The sequence below is a fragment of the Limulus polyphemus genome, unplaced genomic scaffold (assembly GCF_000517525.1).
Source record: "Limulus polyphemus unplaced genomic scaffold, Limulus_polyphemus-2.1.2 Scaffold176, whole genome shotgun sequence".
In the NCBI taxonomy this organism is placed as follows: domain Eukaryota; kingdom Metazoa; phylum Arthropoda; class Merostomata; order Xiphosura; family Limulidae; genus Limulus; species Limulus polyphemus.
The window spans coordinates 636,248-647,248 of NW_013665786.1; the positions used below are offsets into that span (position 1 = coordinate 636,248).

The following is an 11,001-nucleotide window of genomic DNA, read 5'->3' on the forward strand; positions in this document are numbered from 1 at the left end:
CATATTACAGGAGGACTAATGTTAACCTTGAACATAATTATGAATTCGTTAAGATGCTAAATCTGAAAAATACTTTTAAAGATCATTTGTGAATTTGCCTAACTAGATGGGTTTACAAAAATAAATTGCTCACTTCAGTTACAATTTCATCCTTTTCAAAAGAAATGCATGATTCTGCACACTGATAATACAAATTTTATGCAATTTCTCAAATACACAAAGTGTGTGTGTGTCTCTCTCTCTCTCTGTCTGTCAGCTGTTCCTGTGATAAATTAATTCTAAACACCATCTATGAAATATTTAACAAACTGCAAAAAATGTGATAGCAGAACTCAGCAAACACTAGTAAAATCTCAAAGGTAAACACCTACAATATGTAATCAGTAACAATGCACACTGAGCCATACTGTGAAATGAAATAGAAAGATAACAGCAAATTAAACACACTCAGAACTGAATGATGAATGCAAGCAACCAGTGTCTTGGGTACCTGTAAATACAAGCTTAAATCACTTGAGAAACTAGTGTACAGCAATAATACACAAGTCATTCATTCTCCAGGAAATACAACTTTGCATATGCAATAACCATAAACTGTGGACTCTGGAACTATGTTGAAAACTGATCTGGTCAAGAATCAACATTCTATTTGGTCCCATTTACCTGAAAGTATGTCAGGTACAGCCTAGAGAGCCCAAGGGATTAAAATTCGTGATTTTACTGAGAGAGAGAGAGTGCTGATAGTTTCATTATGGATGGACTGTATTTTGTGAGTATAGACTTTTGTTTATTCACTACAGGTTGGTTTTCCAAGCAACAGATAAGCCTCAATCATCCACTATGAACTACCCAATCACTAGATTCTACTAAACTAATGTAGGATATTCCTAAAACTCAAATTTGACAACACTCTCCTGCTCTGACATCCCTAAAAAAATTATTGGCTCTCCTAACTTGAAATCTTCCAATACCTTATTGTTTCAATATACGTAACCAAACATAATTAATACTGCCCTGAAGGTTCAATGTTTCAATTTTTTTGAATAAGTGTTTTCATTTTATTGTCTATCCTTTATACAATCTCAACAGTAACACTATAAAGTATGCTTGATGTTACAACCTTTTAATTTTGGTCTTACCATGACAAAATATTTTAAAATGATACCAGACTCCTCAGAATTTAAGGTTTGATATGTCTATGATTTGATTCAGAAAACAGCTATCAACTCTGACAGTCACATGCTTACCAATCTAAATATATCAACAATAATTTTTTTTTCTTTAACAGATACTGCACACTACTCGAAAAATTGATATGTATACCTTTTTGTATTACATGATTTTATGCCATAGTACATTAAATATGCAATAAAAGCAAAATATTTGATATTTTTAGATCTGAGATACACACATCACACTTAGTACCTAGTTTCAGCCTTATACTCTAAGCAAAAATAACTAACTAACTACAACAAAAAGACTGAAACCAATTTTTCTTTTTACCATACTTCTTTAAAGTGCACAATATAGCTTACACCATTATACATTCTGCAGTTAACATTTCCATACTTTTAACCCAAACTGAAATAAAATGGGGGTTTACAGAAATAGCTAAATAGTAATCCACTTATACTTGCATCACCGAGTTTCCAGTTGTAAGAAGCTCTAGCTGAAGTCACGATCAGGTAAGACCACAGGAGCCACCAGCGACCACACATACATAATCGAACATAACCAACATGATGACATCTTTACCCACATTGATGCTGTACTCTCACTTAAATTAATGACTGAATCAGGGCTACATAATGGGAAGAAATATTTTTAAATACATACAGGTACATCATTTTAGGTTAGTTTCAATCTCTAATTATGTTTTATTCAAATATGAATAACAATACGGACTATTTGGTATGGTATAAGGGTACTAATTTTTAAACAGAATACTGATTAAAGGTACACATAAAATACTTTCTATGATTACTGTGAAGATATTAAGGAGAGGTAATACTGTTAAAAATTTTTTGAAAAGAACTAACTCAGTGGATTGCAACAACAGTTCAGTCTAAAGAAATTAATAATTCAATCATGAGCACAAAAAAGGAAAGCTTACAAGAACAAGCTCACACCTTGCTATGCTAAAGTATCAACTTTTAAGCAACAGAATCAATAGTGCAAGTGTTAAAAAAGGTTGTAACTTGCAAAATAGTATAACACAGAACAAGGTTGTTAAGCTTATTGTTATTGAATAAATGGTTAAAAAAACCTTGAGTATGTCTATCACAACTTTAAAGTGCTTCAGCTAAAAGTAGTGGACAAAGAAGCATTTACTATACTAATCATATAAATTATAGTCATAGGGGCTTAAGTAAAGTTCTATAAAGTTGAACCATAATATAACACAGAATTGATTTATTATGAAAACTCACCTGTACCAATTTGTTAAAGTCATCATCAAATAAAGTGAGGCAAGGGAAAGGGTGAAATGAAAAACAGACCAACTGTACACCACACCATGCTCTTCGTTGTCTTCAGCCACGCCACGTTCTTCATCATTAGTGTTGACTCCATCTGTATAAAGTAAAAATAGTGTCATTAAATGTGAAACACAACTTATACACTTAACAATGGTTAATTCATTATTACAATGAAACACAGTGTATATTTTTAACAACCTTAAATTTTGAATTAACTAGTAAAAATTGTTAGATAAACATATACAATCAAGACAGACTGAGAGAAGACAAAAATGTTTAGAAGATATGAAAGAAAAATCCGACACTGTTAAATGAATAAGAATTTTAAAAACCAACACAAAACGAAGAAAAAGATTAATAATGATTCATTTATACTAAAAATGTTTGCAAAATTATTTATTAAATCATATAGAATTTTATTACATTCTTGAATTTTTGGTAAGAGCAAGAATTTCTCCAACTTTTAGAGGGATGTAATATTATACACCTAACAGACATTGATAGGATGTTCAAAGAAATGCATCTGTCATGAGACAATCAAAATTGGCAAATTCACGAGGAATACTCCTGCCATTAGGAAAAATTGTGGTTACCAAACATTTATAAACTGGCCAGAAAACAAACAATTTGACAGTTATAAGATGCAAACAAACAAACATCACACTATATCACAGTCTAATGATTTCTGTAACAGCGATCAGAGAACAACTGCTTACAACAGTACCATGCAAAGGACATTACAAACATTGTCAAGTGCATCTGACAACCAATCCAAAAGCTACTTATATCTGAAGGAAGCACAAAAGCATGGCTTCAGTGGTGCTAAGAGAGTAAATTATTCCAGTGAATAACTGGAAATGTGTGATGTGGTCTGAGGAGTCATAATTTATTCTTTTTCTGTAAAAGTGTCTAGAACCCAACATGAGGTAGCATATAAGTGTGGTTCCTTCAGAAGTAATAATAACATCCAAGGTGCAAGTCTGTTTTTAACAATACCAATCCCAAAATGCTGAATATGAATCCTAATGCAACAACTCATCATATTCACATTGCTTGAAGAGCATGACAAGAGATTCTGTCATTTTCCTTGGCCAGTACAATCACAAGTATCAAGCAGATTAGGCATCTTTGGGAAAAATTTGAATGCTACATTCAAAACTGCATTTCTCTGCTGATGCTTGGACTAATTAAAGACCATAAGTCTGAATAAATGGGCTCAAATGAAGATGACATCTTTAAGCATATTGAGAAAGCTATGACACCAAATCTAGGCTAATATTGTGGTGAAAGATGGCCCAACCTGGAAACAGGTAAAGGTCGTACTAAAATGGCTAACCATTAGTTTTTATGCTAATGTTGACTTCATGATTACAGTTTGTAGGAATTCAAAACTGACAATCTATATTTTCCATTACTCACTATTACATATAACTTACTAACTGCACATATTCATGGTTGAACTGCAAAATGTTTGCTAATTATATTTTATGAAATAAAAAAAAAAAAAGAGCAAAAAAACTTGTGACTAACCTGCTCTTTCACTCACTATTACATTCTCTTCTGACCCAACCTCACTTGACAACCCATTACTGGATGATTTTATGCTTAACGAAAGAAAAACTGTCTGTTAGCAAAAATACTACATCCTAATTAAAAAAAACAGTTTAAATCCTTTAGCTTTTCAAACACTGTTAAATAAATATGAAATATTTTCACTAATTCAAAGTTTTTTAACACTCTGTATATTTTTCAACATATTTAAAATATTCATGCAGTAATTAATAAAAAAATCTATATCTTAGGTTAACAGATTTCTAACAACATTTGGTATTTGTTTGTTCCAGAAATTTGCACAAAATTACACAAGGGTTATCTGCACTCATAATCCCTAATTTTAAATTGATAGAGCATGGGAGGGCAACTTGTTTTTGTTGTAGAGAGACAAACTGAAAGAAACAATTATTGCACAAAATCATATGACGTACACAATTTGTGCAATGTACAAAAATCTAAAGAAAATTGGATTTTGTTATTATACTCAGTGTGCTGATTTAATGAGATTTCTTATTGGAATAATACAAACATCAATAGAACAGTGAGGTAGGGTGATACAGGTTAAAATCTGGTGCATTTGTGGGAATACATTTAGTAACTTAGTAGGCTTTTATCCTCTTTGTGTATGTGTGTGTGAATGATCAAGAGCCATATTAGGTCATTCAAAACCAGGTTTAGCTCACAGGTTATAGGTCACCAAATCTCTGTATTACAGGGAAGGCAGCTAGTTAACACCACCCACTTTCAACTATTAGTCTACTCTTGTCAAATAGTGGGTTTTACCTACTTTCAGCTATTAGTCTACTCTTGTCAAATAGTGAGTTTTACCTACTTTCAGCTATTAGTCTACTATTGTCAAATAGTGGGTTTTACCTACTTTCAACTATTAGTCTACTCTTGTCAAATAGTGGGTTTTACCTACTTTCGACTATTAGTCTACTCTTGTCAAATAGTGGGTTTTACCTACTTTTAACTATAAGTCTACTCTTGTCAAATAGTGGGTTTTACCTACTTTCAGCTATTAGTCTACTCTTGTCAAATAGTGGGTTTTACCTACTTTTAACTATAAGTCTACTCTTGTCAAATAGTGGGTTTTGATCATCACTATTATAAACATGCAAAAAAAAGCTTCAAAATGTAAAGCAATTTTTCTTTTTCTTTACAGCAACAAGACGAACCACAAAGCCTCAGATCCACAGTCCAGAACATTTGGCCTTCCCTGGCCCAGCTTTTAGTAAGATGCAATTTTTTATTTTTACTTAGATAAAAGTAATCTGTTATACAGATGCACATGTTATTTAGTTTTAAATGGTTTATCATGCCCAAATGTAACTATTAATTTTCAACTATCCTTTGTGACCTTTAACACAGTATGTTACTTTTAATAACAACCACACACACATAATATAATGACATTTTTGTTTATAAGTATTTATTAGAAAGAAAACAGATAAGCTTATACTAAAGTCTTAAGTTTCCTTCCTTTTTAAATCAATACTTTAGAGGAGCAGAATTAACAAAGAAATTTATCATAAAAACTATCTACAAAATAAAATTTAGATTTTTTCAAAAAATAAAATTATCCTACCATGAATACAGAATACATATAAATGACAAAACCAAGCCTATGATGTTCTGAACATCAAAGTAGCTCTTGTTGCTAGTCTGCCAGATCAAAGGTTTGCACTGACTGACTATGAAAAATAAAAAAAGAATAAAATTAAAATGATAATCATAGAATTTCAACAATGAAAGAACTTGTTGGGTTTTTAATAAAACACTATGAACTTCAGATTCAAATAGTATACATATATAATCCTAGTTTTCTTTGAAGGCTAATCTCAGTTACAAGGATTTGCTTTGATTAACTTTACTAGTAAAGGATGGTTTGTAAATTACCCAGTTTTTCACAACAACAACATAAAGTGTAACTGTTGATTCTTAAATCAAACACCTTCCAAAATTTTTTTTTCTTCTATTTTGCAATATTTATTGACAAATTGACATTAATTCTAGGACTAGTTCTATTCATTATGATTACTACCTACATATTTTACATACAAGTGGAAAATACATTAGTTAAAACACATCAAAAGCACTGCTTTAAGTGTAATCCTGAGACAGATCAAAGCTTTTATTTAAATGTGACTATCTTTGCAATTATTATACACTTTAAACATAACCACATACTTCTGATTTATACCTGACAAATCATACTTAAACCCACTCACCTGGTGAATTGTTCAAGGAGGTCCATGTCAAATATGTAATGAAAACTGAAACCAGTGATGCCTGAAGCAAACCTGATCGTGGCTGCACTGAAATACCATAATTTCTAATATTACATATAAAATGTATTTAAAAAAGGGGACAAGATGCTTCAGATTTAGAAGAGATACAGTGTTTGAACAATTGGAACATAGAAAAAAAACACAAATGTCAGGCTGGCCTTGAGTGATACAGTGAAGTACAAATTCTCTTTATTTCTATAAAAATATTCCTATTTAACAATTACTCAAAAAATATACAATATGCAAATCTAAAAATCTCCACTCTACTTGTCATTTTTTTTTGTATAAAATTCTGCTTATTTTCAAAAGCAAGAAGTTTCAAAATAATTATTAGGAATTGAAAAAGCACATCCTCTTTCATATTACATTTTTAATTACCTTCTTATTTTATATATTATGGGTAACCTTTTTTCCTCTAAGAACTTTTCTGAGCAATATTCATATACACAATACACTGTTCCACTTATATTATCCAAGCTGTTATAGCTATTGTAAAACACATATGCAAAATGTAATTTGCTGAATACTTTGATGCATCTTATACACACATCTCTAAATATATGCAATTAAAAAGTTGAAAGACAGAATAGATGACTGAAATAAAATATTTCCCTCTAAACTTTTCCTTGCAGTACACATGTATACAAAAATGTGGTACCATGGGCAATATGTGTAGCACCTATATATTTGACACACAGTCACTAATAATGCAATGCCACAACAAGTAGACTTATAGCTAAAAGATTATGTAGGTCCAAAGTACACAACATTTTTGAAAAGGAAGTTTTCATTGTTCCCCATAAAAAAAATGTGCATAGCAAAATGTTCAAGATGGCAGAAAGTATTGAAACAGCACTACAAGTCAATTTGAAGCAACACTTTCCCTCAAAGTTAAGAATCCTCTGCCTCCTAAAAACTAATGTGATAAAGTGGGGAACATCACAAACAATGTGACAAATAAGGGTTTAAAGTTTACAAGCCAAAATTCACAAACTTCCAACTAGTCTTAAAAAACAATGGCTATTTTAACTAGAAAGATGGCCAAAGAAACAGGAGTTTCAGAAATCCCCTTAGACTATATACTTGTTACATCAACTGATGCAACTCCAATTGATTTCATGCTTTTGGTCTGCTTACACCTGATGTTGGAAGCCAATATTCATGTACAATGGAAGGTCTGTAGAATGTTTGTCAAGACATGCTGTCCTTCATAGAACTTTGTTACAATGGAACTTATAGTGTTGGGTAATGCTGTATAATTATAGCCATCAGACTGAGTAAAATCAATGATGGAGGAAGTAATATGGGAACTGGAACATCACTTAAAAAAGTGCAAGTGATCCTCAGCATTACCCAGCATTTTAGACCAATTAATTTGTCAGTAAGAACAAGTCACATCATAAGCTTGGAGAATGATAGAGAGTAATGACAGCTAACTCATTTACCGGACAGAGTATTCACATGTTTAAGGCCCTATTGTGCAGTGGTGACATTTTCTGTAGTTTCTTACAGTATTTTAAAGTATAACTTTGGAAATACCCAAAATAATAATCTTTATTGGTAAAGTTATTAGTTTTATACATACAGCTTGGAACTACTCTATTATAATGATGTTAAAAACTTTCTACACTGTTAACAGGTATTATCTTCTCAAAGTCACACAAATTATAAGCACTAAGCTTGAGTAATTAACACTGAAGTACAGAATGTAACAAAAAAAAACTATTTTAAAAATACAAAGTATAGAAATTCATTATTGCATCACATAACACCTAGTGTATTTATCTTTCCCATAATAATTTTATGGAATAGTCATATGTTAATAAAGAAATTATTTACAAACACATTCTATAAGTGATTGTTTTTTGAACCCTGATAAAGTAAATCAACAAATTAAATGCTCACCTTCTTGAACCTGTGGCAAGACTGACACCAGTGACAATACAATACATAATATCATGTTGATGCTGATGAAGAACATATGAAGACCACAACCACTGGCCTACAAAGTTTCCAAATATACAAGAATTTGACTGTGTGGTTTGTATGTGAATTATACATGCATGTACATCTTTGGTTCATTTTATAGTAATGTATATTAGTACAATTCAATCATTCATTTCAATAGTCAAATAATTCAAATTCTAAATGAACTTTTAACACTTCATCCACAGTCTGACAAGCTAAAAATCTTGATCTGTTTGGTACAATTCTGGTGAAGAGTGATGAACTTCAAGACCATACAGTGCCTAATTTTAACTACTTCTGGGAAAGTTACTTAACCATTTACATTTGAGGTGTCAAATACACACCTGCATAAAATTGTTTACTCATTAACCTTTTAGAGTTGATATTGTCATTTTGGACTGTTGTAGGAGCAAGTTGTCTGTCTCTAATTCCTCTCCCTAGCAAGTCCCATATACGCTAAATCATATTTAGGACCAGTGACTTAGCAGGCCAGTCCAATATCTCTATTTCTTTGTCCTGAAAACATTGCTGTGTGATCCTGGCAGTATGAGAATGATGACACATGAACACATCTCTGACAGCAGCAGTAGAAGGGTAAACAATAGGTAGCAGGATCTCATCCACATAACATCTTGCTGTCAGAGATCTTCCATCCATCACCTAAAGGTCTGTATACCCCCACATGCATATGCCACCCCCAAAGGCATCATGGTGGACAGTATTACAGGATGAGTATCACTCATCTTCATGTCTTCAGATCCTTGCATGTCGATCATTTGAAGATACACAGAATCTGCTCTCAGGGGTCCATTGTTGAAGGGTCCAGGCGACACGTTCCTGAGCAAATGCCAGCCAGGCTGTCCAGTACAGGGGCTCTAACTGTTATCCTATGCCTGAGCCCAGATTCATGGAGCCCATTCCCAACCTTTCAGCACAATACACACTTCCAGTGGCTTACAAAAGCTCATTCCTAAGGCCCCTAGCACTGGTGGGGCAGTTTCTAGAGCTAAATTCTGAAGATACTGGTCATCTACTGCATCTTTAGCTCTTCTGTAACTCTGGCCTGGTCTCCTGGTGTATTCCCTTGTGGCCTGGTATCTGCACCACAATCTACTGACCACAGAATGTGACCCCCTATGATCTGTGCCACATTAAGCTTGGTGCAGTCTTTCTGAAGTTGTGTGATGGCTCTGCAAACTTCAGTTTCAGTTACCTGGTTTCTAACAGTTTGCACACACTTTTCAAAAGTCAGCACCCACAAAATATTCTATAAACCTAGTATTTTCTCAACAATAATCATCTTTTCCTAATCACTCAAAACTGGCCTTTTCTTTTGCAGAATTAGGGTTGTTCCTCTTAAAGGGCTTATTATATAAGGAATAATTGGTGCATAAACTTGCAAACCCTAAATAGGATCAGTGTAATCTTCTACAATAAGCATACTAAATCTGAAAAAAAAAATTGATAACCAAAAAATATAAAAATCTAAATAAACCTCATTATCCTTTAATTTTTGCGAGTAGTGTACATGAATAACAAATCTCACCTGTGTATAATAGATGTAAAACAACACCACTGAAGTAAGAACAGCAACATAATGAAGGAGGGTGAAGAAAAATAAAGCTAGTAAAAAAAAAAAGAAAAAAAAGTTTGAAAATATAACTGTTTTGTATAATAATGGGTATAAAAACATGTATCAGCAATACATATTACCTCATTTACAAGAATTAAAAGGAAATATAAATATCAACAACATAAGCAAGTACTTAAATTAGTGTGTTGTTTCTTTTAGTATGAAAGATGAACTGATTTGTATCATACATGTCATAACTTATATCTCCCAAATATCAAATTAACCCTCAAATTAAAGACTTGGTTATATACTGTTCTCTATCAGTTGGGTCCCCATATTGTATCATACCGAGTGATTTTACATTTTGCCTGTCATAAAATTTGATACAAGTAAATTATCATAAAGAAATCCCTTATTTTTTCTGTAAAATACTATAACATTGTTGATCTTGTGTTGGCAGATCCATTTAACTTATACTGGTGAAAAGAATTCAATGTCTAGTCCATGTAATAATAGGTTATTTCCTCCTTTAATGGTTCTGCAAACTTTAACACTTTTATACTGCTGAAACTTCCTGTAGGTCTATATTACAAAATGACATTAATGTAAAACAAATCAATTTACTTGTACAAAGTAACTGCAAAGGCTAACAAACTCACTGGTTTACTCTCTATCTTGAAATCACTCTTCGCAACAATCTATAATTTATAATGTAGATCCAAGTGTGCTAGTTCTCTTTACATTACATCCTTAGTTTCCTAAATGTTCTATGCCTATTTTATTAAATCTTCTGATCTTCATGTCCTCATTAATACCCACAGTTCCCTGTAGCTAATACTTAAATTACAATATTAGAAATATAGCTTTCAACAATATTGATACGACAGCAAAAGTCACGCGATGCTGGGAGCATGCAGGCTGGAGTTTCTAGAAGGATCGTGACTTATAGGGGAACCTCATGAATATCCCAGTATTTGCTAGACGCTCTCTCTTTTAGTATATAAAGGCAGATAGATTGAAGATAGAGATAATTCAATCAAGTGAACCATAGGCACCGTAAGTAAAGTGTGTGAATCACTGTGTTTATAAAAGTAGTTAAGTTAAAGTGACTGTGGAATTTTTGTGTATTGCAAAGTTG

At 32.4% G+C, this 11,001-nt stretch overlaps 1 protein-coding gene across 1 annotated transcript in view; it reads right to left on the minus strand.

The window, feature by feature from the left end:
* Positions 1–9: 9 nt before the first annotated feature.
* LOC106478059 (probable serine incorporator) overlaps positions 10–11,001 on the minus strand; it is a 25,197-nt gene continuing 14,205 nt past the window's right edge. The window contains exons 6-12 of the mRNA XM_013938569.2: positions 9,837–9,913; positions 8,228–8,324; positions 6,263–6,349; positions 5,620–5,725; positions 4,008–4,081; positions 2,430–2,571; positions 10–1,801 (exon numbers count right to left, since the gene is read on the minus strand). Of these exons, the coding sequence (XP_013794023.1) occupies positions 1,666–1,801; positions 2,430–2,571; positions 4,008–4,081; positions 5,620–5,725; positions 6,263–6,349; positions 8,228–8,324; positions 9,837–9,913 (719 nt within the window). The 3' untranslated portion in view covers positions 10–1,665. The remainder of the gene's footprint in view (positions 1,802–2,429; positions 2,572–4,007; positions 4,082–5,619; positions 5,726–6,262; positions 6,350–8,227; positions 8,325–9,836; positions 9,914–11,001) is intronic.